Source organism: Symsagittifera roscoffensis, chromosome 2 (genome assembly GCF_963678635.1).
Source record: "Symsagittifera roscoffensis chromosome 2, txSymRosc1.1, whole genome shotgun sequence".
Lineage (NCBI taxonomy): Eukaryota > Metazoa > Xenacoelomorpha > Acoela > Convolutidae > Symsagittifera > Symsagittifera roscoffensis.
In genome coordinates, this window is record NC_087063.1 from 72,494,343 (window position 1) to 72,508,977 (window position 14,635).

General features: G+C 35.3%; 1 protein-coding gene across 1 annotated transcript in view; it reads right to left on the reverse strand.

Annotated features, from left to right (window-relative positions):
• Nucleotides 1–447: 447 nt before the first annotated feature.
• The window catches only part of LOC134839957 (uncharacterized), a 122,360-nt gene continuing 108,172 nt past the window's right edge, over nucleotides 448–14,635 (reverse strand). The window contains exons 9-17 of the mRNA XM_063855586.1: nucleotides 12,827–12,937; nucleotides 12,366–12,515; nucleotides 9,232–9,375; nucleotides 8,559–8,801; nucleotides 4,807–5,232; nucleotides 2,748–2,931; nucleotides 2,244–2,387; nucleotides 1,200–1,700; nucleotides 448–951 (exon numbers count right to left, since the gene is read on the reverse strand). Coding sequence (XP_063711656.1) covers nucleotides 617–951; nucleotides 1,200–1,700; nucleotides 2,244–2,387; nucleotides 2,748–2,931; nucleotides 4,807–5,232; nucleotides 8,559–8,801; nucleotides 9,232–9,375; nucleotides 12,366–12,515; nucleotides 12,827–12,937 — 2,238 coding nt within the window. The 3' untranslated portion in view covers nucleotides 448–616. The remainder of the gene's footprint in view (nucleotides 952–1,199; nucleotides 1,701–2,243; nucleotides 2,388–2,747; nucleotides 2,932–4,806; nucleotides 5,233–8,558; nucleotides 8,802–9,231; nucleotides 9,376–12,365; nucleotides 12,516–12,826; nucleotides 12,938–14,635) is intronic.

Sequence of the window (14,635 nt, forward strand, 5' to 3'; positions counted from 1 at the left end):
ATTCACATTTTTTCATTAAAAACTTTCAAATTGAAGTTTGAGGCAGTCGATATATAAGACTTATTTAGTTGTGCCATATCTATGTTCTTTGAGAAGACATTGAAAACATTTCAAAAAACGAATGTGATCTTGTCAGGCTGCATGGTATTAGTTTGCAATGCTATATTGCCTTTTGTTTCTTCTTGAATAAATGTCGGCACAACTATCATTAATATCAGGATTTTGACACCGTTAATAGCGGAGGCTGGCAAAATTGTTCGCCAAATTTGACAGTTTCATCATTGTCGCAAAATCAAGTTTAGTGACAGCAAATTTTGTTGAATCAGACAATTAGTGTTGTCAAAACAGCTCAAAATTTTGAAACATAGAGAAGTTTTGGTAACTTATAAACTAATCGAAGTAGAAGCCATCTGCTAATATAAACTAGCCGAAAATATTAAGCATTTGTATAACCATTATGAAACATTTGTTAAACGTTTACGTAAAATTGTGAAAACTACCTCGCAAATGCCAAAATTTTTAGCCGGTTTATATAGTCTGATTATATCGGTTCATTTTACTTCGGATGGTTTTTGAACACTCGGAATTATTTAGTTTTGTTTTTTTTTTGCAAATTTCATTTCTGAACAATGTTACCCTTTGGACTCTGAACATTGATAGCTATTTCGAATCTCTGGCCGGAGCTAATTTTTCGATCATTGACGATCGTAGTGCAGCCATTGATTTTCATATCATCATCATCATAGCGATTATTAGCATTGTAAGCTGTGTCGTTGCATGATGGTTCATCTAATTGCGAATAGCCTGGCTTTGTAAACAGGTTCGCTTTTCTCTGCCGCGTGGGTTTGACCGGCTGGTTGTCTAGTAAAGGGTATCCGTCTAGTTCCAGAACATGTTCTCTGGAACTCCGATTTGATACTCCGATAGAATCCAAACTCTTATTAGAAAGACCTGGAATATATTACAGCCAATAAAGTTATTTTTTCATTTTTTTTAAACCTTAAGCGAACACTTTCCAATTGAAATACATCTGAAAAGAGACAACATGGTTTGAAGAGGCGTACATGCTACTGAGACTTTAAAGAGTTAAATAAAATGCAACTAAACTGAAAACCTTGATAATTATCTTCTTCATGGTTATTTGTTTCAAACACATCCTTTGAATTAATAGTAGTCTGCGATCAATTTGTAGTTATTACCTGTCGGTGATTTGTTGACGGAGCTTAGCGAAGACGACGATCGCCCGCAGTTAGCGGAGGAAGATAGCGGATGTTGATAAGGGCGGTAAGTGTAGGAAATGGGGACAGCACTGTCCGATATTTTTCTCCTGGGAAGTGGAAACTTGCACGACCTCTGCTTGCCGAAGGGGCCATTGGAAGAAAAGAATCCTCCGCCTGTTAGACCACTGCTATTTGGCTCGCTGTTGTTTTCGTTCGACAACATCAGTTTTCGACACATTGATGATATTTTGGGCGATAGATTTATGGGACTGAGTTGAAGTCTGGGCGACGGCGGTGGGGACAGATTGGGGGACGAACACTGCCGTTCTTTTGAAGTGCCAATCGGGAGTCGTAGCGTCTCGGATTCTCTGCCGCTGCACAGAGTAGAAGTGCTTTGGGGTCTGAGGTAGTCGACGCTCAGGTTGGGAGAACTGCCGCTTCCGAATGGAATGGGCGAGACGTCTGATTCTATTTCCTCTTCTTGATAAAAAAAATCGAAACTTTACACAACTAGTTACAACATTTATTTAATGTTGAAAACGCTGTTAGTTTTAAACTGTGTCTTTCAAGAATTTCCAACTTGTTCAATTTGCTGAAACTTTGCTATTCAAAAACCAAAAACTGAATTTCAATACAACTGTACTACGTGCACATGAATGGAAACAGGTTATTGTGCGTATTATTTAAACTTTTCAGATCGATCAACTCACCGGATGTTAAATTTCTTGTACTGCGATTAACTATTATTTTAAACAAGAATGGTTAATCTGATGTAAAAAGCCAATAGGTTAATACTATTTTGTTCGAAATGGACACGTTTTAGACCTTGGTTCACATTAAGCGGCATTGGAAGAGGTATTTTTACATTTCCCAGATGTTGGCCGTGTTAATTGTTCAGAAAGCCAATTGGTTAGGTAATTTGTTTGAAAGTTTTCTAATTGGTAAGCGATTAAAAATCTGTTCAATTTTTTAAAAACAGACAACATCTGGGCTTCATAGAAAGAAATCTTAAGAGATACTCACTGGTGCTGCCATCGTTCGCGTTCATTCTCGGAGGGATCTGCGGTGTGGTCGGAGGTGCTCTGTGATGCGTGAGGGGGGTCATGGGCAGATTCATGTTGGAGTTCAGACTGATCGCCGATCCATTCAAAGTCAAGCTTCCTCCGCCTAAAGATAAAATAAAAATGTGATTAACTGACTTTTGCATTGAACGTATCGACCGAGGATGTAATTCAAAACTGAACGATGCAAAAAACCGCCTGGAACTGTAGATGCTAGGGAGTTTTTAGGATTGGTGATTTAGAAAAAAAACAGTTAATTTCTCAAAGCAGGCACGTTATGTTCAAAAAAGCCAGAAATGGTTCAGATGAAATATTTTTAATTTAAAAAAAAACAGTTAATTTCTCATAAAGCAGGCACGTTATATTCAAAAAAGCCAGAAATGGTTCAGATGAAATATTTTTAATTTATTTGAAATGATATTTGACTGCTTGAAATGAAGTGTAGATTTTTGGGTCACACACTTACCTGTGCCTTTGTCCACGTGTAATGATGAGTCATCAGTTTCGTCTTCAGTACTATTTGAAGTCGTATTCAGAAATGTAGTCTTGCTACGTAAGTGATGTTTTGTTAGTGATTTGCGTTGAATAGACGAGTATTCGTTGCTGCTTGTAGAGTCCCAACTGCTTTCCAGACCAGATGTCAGACGAATCTAAAAAATAACGTTCCCCTTTCAGAACGGAAAGGCGTCCACTTTCAGAACGTCAGATCGTGTATACGATATCCTGCCATAGAAATGATAGTGTGTGAGGACGAGCCCTCAATCGACCTCTATCTTCAGCTCTACCATATCGCCTGACCGATTTCGATTGCGAAGTTGAAACCACTCGAAGGGTCTAGACGCAAAAAAGCGGCCTTGAGTCGCGAAAAAGCTCTGCTTAACAAAAACAAATGTGGAATTTGGGAAATAATACGGATGGATTATCCTTACATACCACTGTTAGGGTCTGCTGTTAGCTCCTCTGCGATTCGCAAGAAGCACCATTATGAAAACCACAGACTTTGGACAGTTTCATGATGAAAATGAAAAGTTTTTAGAATGAAAAGTTTAACTGAAAGAAACGTTTCCGATAATGGTTGTTGCAGAAGCGGCGGCTCCTTAATTTTTTGGTAAGAGTACTGTTATCTCCTTGAAAAAAAATGATTATCTCAAAATTTTTTACTCACTCAATTTAGTAGAGAAACAACTAAGGTTTTAAGCGAAGTCAATTTTTGAAATCACATTTTTCGTGCCGCATCGATATAGCAAATTCTTTCAATATCAGGCACATACCTGCCCTTAGTTGTTTTTTATCTTAACATACGAAAATTTTGTTTCACTTTCAACATTCAAACCTTTGTTGTTTATTGTTTGTGTTGTATCACAAGTGGTAAAAAGTATGGCTTCGCCTCTGTTTATGATAGTTTAGTGGAAGCTACCAGGATTCTGTTCTATAATGGTAATAAGTTTGATTTTTCTGTGTGCGAAGCTTTCAGTGCTTTTTTGCCTTTTGGTTCAAGAATAACCTATTTTCCCGACTGTCGAAGAAGGCTTTCGAATGTATGTATATACTCGGGTTTTTTCTGACCAATTTCGAAATGTTTTTTTTTTTCAAGTTTTTTTTTTGGAAAAACTGAATTGCGAGTCTATTGTTTTTTTCTGAAACAGCTGAATTCTCAGACTATCGATTGTTTTTTGGAAAAGCTGAATTGTTGGACTATCTATGATTTTGTGTTTGACGAAAGCTGCGGCAAAAAAGTTTCAGCTGCTAGCGTACAAAGGTATACTAATGTTGTATTGCAATTATCGAGAAGCTCTGCTTCGCCTCTGTGTTTGCTAGCCATATGTAATAGCTAGCCATAATTCTAATTTGTATTGATGCTGACAGTTTGGTTCTAATGATAATTTACTAGACTTAAAATATATCACTTCGTGATAGAAATAATTCTGAACTAATTTTTCTTACAAGTCTGCAAGAAATTTTTTCTTTATTATTGAACTTGACTGCTTCTAGGCTCCTTCCCAGTTGATCTAGAGGTAACGCGGTTGCCTTTACACCACTAGGGCTAGATTTCGAGTACCGGCCAGACCTTGTTTTTTTTCAGTACGTATGAAACTGATTTTTTTTCCGTGAAAAACTCAATGGTCGAAATTTTGCTCTGACTTAGTATATTTATCTTTCTTTTTTTTCGCATCAAAATTTTTATGCGGCCTAAAAAATTCTGGTTTGTTATATCGAATTAGTCATTTAATTTTTGCGTCATTTGAAGGCTAAATATTGAGCAAAAATCTTCAGTTCATTTATACTTTTCCAGCTGTTCGTTGTGTTTTTAAACATTTCATTTTCTTCTGATTATTAGGTTCAGAAAATTCTGTGCCACATGAAAGCAAAGAATTTTGAAAATAATTATCAATTTTCATCCTTCACACGACGCAAAATCAAATGACTAATTCGATATAACAAACCAGAACTATTTAGACCGCATACAACTTTTGGAGACACTTGCACTTGTAACATAACGGGGACAATTGCACTTGCTTCATTACCTTTGCGTTGTTAATTCCATTGATCCACGTCTGAGCATTACTCGGAGACCCCACGTTTACCAAAAATGCAGACATTGCAATATTGCACTCATTCAGATACACCAGAGTGAAGTTGGCATTGGCAGGAAGTGGCGAGTTATTATAGGTCAAGGACACCTCGTTAGAGGTCAAGTTGATATTGGATTGGTTCTGGCTTAATGAGTTCACATTTTGGTCATTTTGATTGGCAGGTGTCACTGATTTGACGACTAGGTTTGACAATCTCATTGGAGGGTGCACAGGACGTAATTTTGAGCTGTTGATATTGCTATTGTTATTGTTGTTGGTGTTGTTTGATGATGAAGATGATATTGGATTGTTGTTCTTCTTGTTGACTTGTTTGGCGATAAGAAGAATGTCGTCGAATAGATATGTGTAGACTTCCATCTAAAAAGCGTAAGTTTTGTGATTAAAGAGAGAACTTTTTTTGATTTTTCAAAAGTAATTTTTATAACTTAAACTATAATTTCGAATCCGAATTTTTCTCGGTGATCTTTTTCAAAAATAAAAATTATAATTTTTAACTTGGCGGGAAAATGCGCGCCCGAGAACGAAACATTTTGTAATAAAGTTTTTCTTGAACAAAATCGTGAAAACGTTTGCTATTTTAGTCATCTTAATACATCATATTAAAGCTTTTTCATTTGTGATTCGAAGGACATTGTTATTATTTTTAAATGTCCCAAATTTTTAAAAAACGAATTTAAAATTTTTCGTTCAATTTTGAGCGAGAAAGCCTGGAGTAAGCGAGCAGGCTTTTCATAGAAGGATAAGTCATAAAATTTTAGTTTTTTTTTTCTAGTAGAATTACTTTTTGAAGTTTAATAGCGACATCTTGGGAATAAAAAACCTCAATAATTCGAAACAAAAATTTTTTTCAATAACTTTCTTTATGTTTTTTTTTGACAAAAACCTGTTGAACAATTTGCCTATTTTACTAAGACTGTAGAATTCCTGTCTTTCAGATCCTTTTATCAGCACCCCGTGCAAAAAAACTACTCTAATTTGAAAAAAATTTACGTTATTTGTTTTAAAGATTATGTTTGGAACATTCTATGCCACTTGCACAGCAACCGGTTATCCTTGTTGATTTTAAATTTTCAATTTTTTTAAGATTGATGAGCTTAGTTTATACTGAGCTACTGGCACAGCATCAGCTACTTTTATCAAATTTCTTTATAAACTTTGAACGTATGGAATCGGTAGTTAATCTGTTTTTTTTTCGCTAGGAAATCTGCAAATCGGATTCTTCAAAAAACAAGTCTATCACATTTTTGTGACTTTTAAATTTCTGCTGTTCAATACTGGAGTTTCTCCGCAATGAGGTTCCTTGGGTAACAATCGATTATAATTGTTTTTAGTGCTCAACGGGGGGCGGATATAGAATTTTCTCGAGGAGAGGGGCTTATTTTCGAAAAAATTTCAAAAATTTTTACGACCTTTTTTTAGGTCGACCAAATTGATTTTCTGAGCTCTCCTAAAGCAGTAAAAAACGCTGTTTTGGCTAAATTTTTTGCGCCCCAGGCAAATTTTTGAAAAAACAGATCAAAAATCCGTTTTGGGGACTTTTTCGAAAATTTTGACAAAAATGTCTTTTTTTTGGCGCGCGCTCCCCCTCAAAGTTAGTATATATTGGCGTCCAAGCCGCCTTTGAAAAATTTTAGGGTCGGTCGGTCAAAAATGAATTTTTTAAATAGTAGCAAAGGGGGGGGGGGGACCTTTTGGGTCTGCAGTGGGTCGAATCCCTGAGGGGGCGAGAGGCGTCAGCCCACCGCCCCACCCCCCTAAATCCGCCCCTGGTGCTCAAGTCTTGCCATTATAATCTGTTAAAACTACACTTCAAGACAACACTATCGATTATCAGCCACTATAATCCATAATTTCAAAGAATTGAAATCGATTATAATCCTTTCAAAATCCATTATAATGGAATCATGATGGATCATAATCTTCCTAAAATTTTTCCAACTTTTCAGCAAAATTGGCAATTTTTTCCACATTTCTAACAACATTGTGGATTTCTAGAACTACTGAAATCTTCTAGTTTTTTGCAGAAGTACGCAAATGTTTCAGCCTATCGATGTTACCAATGTAAGATTGGTAGGCTTAAATGTGGGTTAAATGGGCTAGGGGTGGTGATACCCCAAATAAAAAAAATATGCGAAAAAAATTGTAGAAAACATCAGAATATAACAATTCAACAAAATTTAAAAGCCAAATTTTAATCTAAATTAAGGGTTGCACTCAGGGGCGGATTTAGGGGGGGGGGGGGCGGGGGAGCGGACGCCCCCCCCCCCCCCCCCCCTCAGGGATTCGACCCCCTGCCGACCCAAAGGGTCCCCTTTGATACTTTTTCAGAAATCCCTTTTTGGCCGACCGACCCTAAAATTTTTCTAAAGGCGCCAAAATTTTTCTAGTTTTTAGACTTTCCAGGTTCTTGTGTAAAACAAATTTTAATCCATTATAATCTATTATAATCGATTCTATTGGTGTAAACTGATTTTTTTGTTTGGGTTATCATCAATTGTTAATCCAAAATAATCGATGATTTTAGAGATTTATGGAGGCAGAATTTGAAACACTATTATAATCGATTATTATCCATGGAACCTCTTACGGATTGCCTTTCTTTTGACAAAGGAAATGCACTGAACTTAAAATGAAATCAAAAGTCAAACGGCGAAACAATCAGTTTGACCGTTAACAGATTTCAAGACTTTTCCTGAGAAAAAAATAATTTGAAGACCCCTACAATAGTCTATTTTTACATTCACTACATTCAAAAATGAAAGTGAAGAAAGGCGAAAAGTTCGCAGTCAGTTACTTCTACGTTTCTTTTGCAGCTTTCTTTTCGTTAGATTGTTAGAATTGAACACGTGCAGCTTTTTGACGATTTTTTTCCTTCTTTTTTTTCCTTCTTTTTCAGTAGAAAGTCCTTTAAAACTGACTTTAAATTACTAAAGCATTGATTATCAGGTGATTGTTAACATTTTATGAGACAATTTTTAACCATTTGTTAAAAATGTTTCAATGCGGATGAAAACATTTTTTAGCAGTGCTTCAACATCCAAATTAAATACAAAGCTGTAAAAGCATCTGTTAATGAGTTAAAAAATCGATTAACGATCAAACTGAAAGACGTCATTTTTTTTTGTTCACAAGTAATTCAATCATTTATAGAGAAAAAGGGCACAAAACAGGTAATAATTGAAAGTGATTTATATGTTTTTTTTTAATATTTAAGCTCGGTTCCATTAGATGGTTAATAAGTATATCTTTTGTGACAATTTTCAAGTTAGTTTCACTTTGAATTTCGGTCTTAAAAAAATTACGGAACGGAAACATTCTAAGCATTGTTTTTCAGCTTCTGAAACCAAAGATAATAAAAACTATCAATAAACTATAGTTAACTACCAGGAAATATCAAATTTAATTAATAATACTCCTGGGTTCCACAAACACAGAGTCACCCAAATTAAAAAATGCCCTGAGGCAATCTATAGTTCGTGGTAAGGGGCGCGAAGACTTCAAAGAAATAACACAAAAAAAACATAAGTAAAAGCCTGGTAACACGAAAATGAAAAACCAGTCGTGAGAGCAAAACATGATAGCAATTCAAAAATTGCATAATAAAAGGAAGATCGGACAGGACATATCAAAAAAATTTCAGAATGAAGCGAGCTCTCTCTTCTGCTAGATTTTTTAAGTGTTACCTTTCCCCTGGAACCCTCCTTGAGCCTCCACGGTCCCTCGATCAACAACTGTCTGAAGGAGGGTTGGTTCGAGGGCGACGTTGCAGAGTCTGAAGACAAGGTCAAAACTGATTCTCCGTTGGCAGAAGACTCGAATGTGTTGAGTTTGTTGATATAGTCGTATTGCATATCTGGACATGCGGGTGATACTGGAGATGATGTTTGGTATGTAGACAGGTCAAATCTAGAGTACTTTTCCACTGCCTGAAAGAGCTTTTTTTAGTTATTAAATTCCAGCATCAAAATTATTATCTATTAATGGTAGTTTGACGAGTGTATTCCACTAAAAAAAATTAAATTCGGTTCAAACCTTCAAACCTTGTTTGTTCGAAAAAAAATAAATTTAACTTAATATAATAGCAGCGGATCGACACAAAAGGTTACTTCCTATGCTATCTAATGTTTAGGGTGGGCAAAGTTCTAATTGTAAAAGGTACACTGATTGAAAATCAGAAGCGCATTGACAGATTGGAAGTTTGCATAACAGATTATATCATTTTTTGCAAGTATTACATAAAACTTTAGATAAATATTTGATAAAAACTGAGGTTTTTGAATTATTTTGATGGTAGTAAAATTGCACCTGATGATGATGATGATGATATGTTAGTTATTACACTCTCCCGTAACCTACCCTGTTAAGCTCTTCGCTCTGGAAGTGGTTGTCTTGCAGGTCGAATGGCTCCAGTCTGTCCTGGATGGAGAGAATCTTCTCCTGCTCCGACTGTATCCGCAGAGTACTGTTCACATCGAACAAGAACTGCTGCGCCAAAATCATCTAAACAACAAACGTCTAATAAAATATATATTTTTTTCTATCTCGAACAGGGATCAAGGTGATCAAAAACTATTAATTTCTCGAACATCAAACAGTTTTCTCAATCTCGAATCGTTTTCTCAATCTTGAACAGTGATCAAACAGTGATCATAGCCAGAGCCGGACTATGGTCCTTTTACCATAATTTATGGCCAATCCTTGCTGATAGACACACTTACAGTTGATATGACACATTTACTAGCCCAGAAAGTTGAGTAAAAATCATGTGAAATAAGTTTTTTCATCACAGACGTCACAAAACATGTTTCCGATGGGAGCCATTACAGTGGAATTTTTCGATTTCGAGGTTTCATGAATACCGCTTTAAAATATTTTGATGTTCTACTACGTTTTCAACCTTGAAAATTGTTATTTTCCTCTCCAATTTTTCAACCTATGACATCATCAAGGTCATTATTTATGTCATAGCATGCTTTAGAGTTCTAGTGCGTCATTTTCAACTTTTGAATTGATTCAATCACACCCAATTCAATTGAAAAGGCAAAATTGAACTAAATGTCAGTCAACTGAAATGGCGTTTGATTTCAAGGCGTCATCGCGACTCGAGGTCTTTTTATGATGGTTTGATTAAGCTAAGAAGTACAAAAGAACAAAAAAATTAAGACATAGTTGAACAAAAAAAGTCTGCAATTATCATTTTTTGGCTCTTTTTCTGTTGTACTCCCCTTCCGCCCCCGCAATTTTTTATAATACTAGCCCATGCTATTATGACTAAATAAGTATTTTTATGATGAAAATCAAATATGTTCAGGAGATGCAATTTTTTCAGCATGAATTCTTTTTTCATTCTGACAACGTTTCTGAGGCATATCTAATAAAACGCAGGCGAATCCAATTTCTGAGTAAAGTGGCGGTGTTTCAAAAAAATCTGAAGAGTTTGTCGAATTTTGAGGCCAAACAAATTGATTTTTTAGCTCTACAAGAACGGATTTCAGTTTCACTAAAAAATTGCAGGAAGAAAATCGTAGTTTACACCCCCCTTTATTCCCCCGTTCACCCCCCTCCTCGTTCACCCCACCCCCTCCCTGCCAGTTTACCACAAGCGCTATTAGCCCTCTCCCCTAATTGTTGAACATGGGGGGATTATTTTTTGGTACACTTCGGGGAAAGGGGGTTAATGATTGACATCCCCCAGTTTACCCCCCCCCCCGTTAACTTTCCCCCCAGTTAACTCCCCCCATTAGGGATTTAATGGAATTTTATTTCAAAGATAATCGATTATAATGAGTTATCTTGGCAAAAGTAATCGATTTCCCAGCAAAAGTTAATGGATTATAATCGATTATAATAGATTATAATGGATTTTTTTTCAACAATAATTGATTATTATTATAATATAATCGATTTCGCAACAAAATAAATTAAAAAAAAAAACGAAACAAAGCTTTGAACTTAATCATGGCTAACAGACAGTTGGAAGAACGACAGTTGATAAAAAATAAACCAAATTACTGAGTCAATAAGAAACACTTTTAGGCTCTTTTTCCTTTTCCCCCCACCTGCAAATTTTTATATTTGAAGTTACTGTTCACTTTGTCCGATTGTCATGCAAATTGACATGCAGACTAATTAGGCCATAACAAACATATTTGGTCTTCACAATTAACCTTGTAAAACCACTCGTTAGACCATAAAGTTCATGTTTGAGTGAGGTGGGGGGGGGGGGAGGAAAAGGAGCTTCAATGATAAAGTACACTCGCGAATAGAATTATTTGAAACAAATTTTAAAATGTGTCTAGGCGGAGCAGTTCATGAGTCTGGTGGGTCTGCCGGCCATAGCCATAGTGGAGTTTGCCTTCCTTTTAACAATGGAAGTACACTGAACTTAAAAAAAAATCGTAAGTCAAACCGCGAAAAATCAAAACTGAGCGTGAACAAATTTAAGACTTTTTCCTGAAAAAAAAAACAAAAAAATCAACAAGCCCTGTTTGAGAGTACTCACTACGTTCATTACTCTTAAACATAGCCAACTACCAGTTGGAAAAGAGTAATGAACGCAAGGAAACAGAAGAAAAAACTGACTTGTTTTTTCGAGCGCCTTCAACTTTTGAATTTCGAAGTAAAAAAAGATGGCCTTAAAGCTATTTGAAATTGTGGAGCAGTTTATGATGGGCACTTTTTTGTTAAAATTAACTCAATTTGAGAAAACCCGATCAATACGTAAAACTTTTATTTCGCTGGGAAATCTGATAATTAATTTCCATTTTCAAAATTTAGAAGTCGATCACGTTTTTCATGATCTTTACACTTTTGCTGTTCGATAGTGGAGTTTGCCTTCCATTTTATAAACGAAATGAACTGATTAGAATTAAATCAAAATCAAACTGCGAAAAAGTAAATTTAAGCCTGAACAAATTTCGAAGTTTTTCCTGAAAAAAAAAGACCACCACGACTTATATTAAAGTCTGAAAACGTTGATCGACTCTTCAAATTTTTTGCCAATCGTTTTAGGAAGGTTATTCGTCAAATTGCGCTCTTACATTTTAAGATTAAGTTAATCGCTCTGCTCCGCTAAAAAAACAAGATTTTCAAACTTAACTGGTGGGAGACTTTTATGCATCTAGTATAGCAACCAGCAGTTCCTGTCATTTTACGTGAGAGGAATCCCGACCGACACACAAAACTTAAAGAATATCGATGTCCTTTTAATTTAATTTTTTGTTGTCAAGAAAAATTATCGCGGATGCCAAAAAGTTAGCTGGCTTTGTGCAGGTATCAATCAATCAAGGATATATAAAATTGCATAATTCAAGCTGTTCTTGAAAGATTGTTTTTAATTTTAAAACGTATTAGCTCAATCACAAAAATTTTGTCACCTTTTGGGGAAAAAATAATATCATGCAATAGACAGCAACATAAAGCATGCCTTAGTGCAACTAAGTTCAACTGACCCATCCCTTATCTGCGGGTTACTTTTGCCAAACACTCACCCCTGATTGCAGCTGTCGCTTTTCCTGTTCGCAGGGGGAGTGTCTGAGGATGGCCTGGATGAGGAGGGGGTACTGGGCCAGTCGCTGCATCGGCTTCACCAGCAAATCCGTCAGCTTCAGTCTCTCACACACCCTCTGGCTCTCACACCACTAAAACAAACACATTTGTCAACTAAGCAATTTTTTGAAAGCCCCACCCCAACCGTGAAAACATTAGTCTATTGAGTCTATTTCGTGCGAGAGTACTCAATTTTTGAAAAACTTTTCTAAAATTTACTATTTTTGAAGGTGCATAAAAACTAAGTTTTGTTTCTAATATCTCGCATAACCTTCATAACTGGCTAATTTTGCGATGCCATGGAGATTTTGTGATGCCATGTTTTCGGTATGCTTCTTATGTTTAGCGTCCAGGGCTTGTCACTATGCCATCTAGAAACTAATCTCAAATTATTTGTACTCACAGCGACGAAGAACTTGAAGATCTCGTTTCTTTTGTACATGTTCCTTGCATACTGTGTGCAGGACTCCTGTTCCCTAATGTACGACAAATGCGGCACAAAGAGAGACTTAATCTGAAACACAAGTTCAAATTTAAGTTCAAATTCATGTCGTTGAGAAGATGCAGAAACATTTTTGTGACTTAATTAGAATAGGTAATTCGTCATTTTTAAAAAAAATTTTTCGATTCAGCAAACTGGGAGAAAAACTGAATAGTACTAAATTTAACTAAATTGTCCCCAATTACTAAATTGTCCCCAATTACTAAATTGTCCCCAATTACTAAATTGTCCCGAAAATCATTTGGCAAAATATTCTTGAGTAAAAAGAATACGGTAGAACTTTTCTGAAGGTTTTTGGCAACATAACGTTCCTCTCAGACTCACGCTCCTTTTGATCATATGAAAACTTCCAGATCGAATCTTGAAGATTTTCAACAAAAAATATTATCAATTTTTTTTCAAAAAATCTTGTGTTCGGGTGTTTTTAGTTTTTTTTCAGGCAAAATCAAATTGCACAAGTAATTATTGGAATGGGTCGAGTGATATATCATATTGAAGCCCATTTTTTCTTGATTCAAACGTCATTAAAAATTTTTCAAACTTTTCAAACAAGGTCGAGAAAAACTGGTTTGAAAATTTTGAGATTTGCTCTAGTAGGGCGATCAAAAAATGCTCGTTATAAAGAAATTCACTGTTTTTTTAGGATTTCACTTTAAAGAAAACCAGTTTTGGATATTTGATTTAGCGCTGGTTCGCAAGTTTTTTAATTTCGAAATATTATGAAAAAATATTTTACAAATTTTAAAGTTGTTTTCTTTTTTTGTTCATTTTTGGAGACAAATGTGTTGATCTTGCCTAACCTACTAACTTTTTACGCAATAGTATAGTTCTCGAATTCCACCAACTAATGAAAACGAAACTAACTTGTCAAAAAAAAACTTTTTTCTTCTATTTTTTTTAATAATATGTTCGGAACATTCTGTGCTATTTGCACAGCAACCGCCTAGTCTTGTTTTATTCTGCTTATAAATGATTAATTAAAGAAGTGTACAGTTTCAATCTAAACGGAATATAACTTTCTTCTTTTTCAAAAAAAAAATGAAAAGTATATAATTTTTTGTCGGGTTAGTTTAACTGTTAGCAAAAAAAAATTCTATGTTTGATAGACTTATGTCAAGTAAATTATGACACTTAGATGGTTGCCGTTCTCAGGACAAAATGAACCAAGAGCAGAGCAAGCCCAAAACCATTTTTTTTCTTCGTGGTGGAAATTAGTTGTTTTACAAATTGGTCAGCAATTTTTTGAGCTTTGAAGTTTTTGGATCCCAAAATGGCGCTAAAAAACCTAAAAACTAATTTTACTTGAGCAAAATTAAGTTTTTACGGCATAAGTTCAGCATAAATAAGCTTTTGTAGGCATACATGGTCGCCTCATTAGCTCGAATTTAGACCAAAAACGAAAAATTCAAACCGGTTTGAACTAACCATAAACTAATTATTGTATACCAAACTCACCTAAAACAAACGTAACTCGGTTCTAAAATAATTCAACGAAACTAATTTGTTTTTTTTTGTTTCAAAACTGGGACTAAATTTTCATACAATTTTTAATAATGTGTCGAATCACAACTGAGAGGGTTTCAATATCTTACATCACTAGATCCATTTCGATGATTGTTTGTGTTAACTGGTGTGCCTGAAAAAAAAACTAAAACCCCCATTTACACATTTCAATTTTCGGAACGCAAGAGCAAGAGCAAAATAAATAAA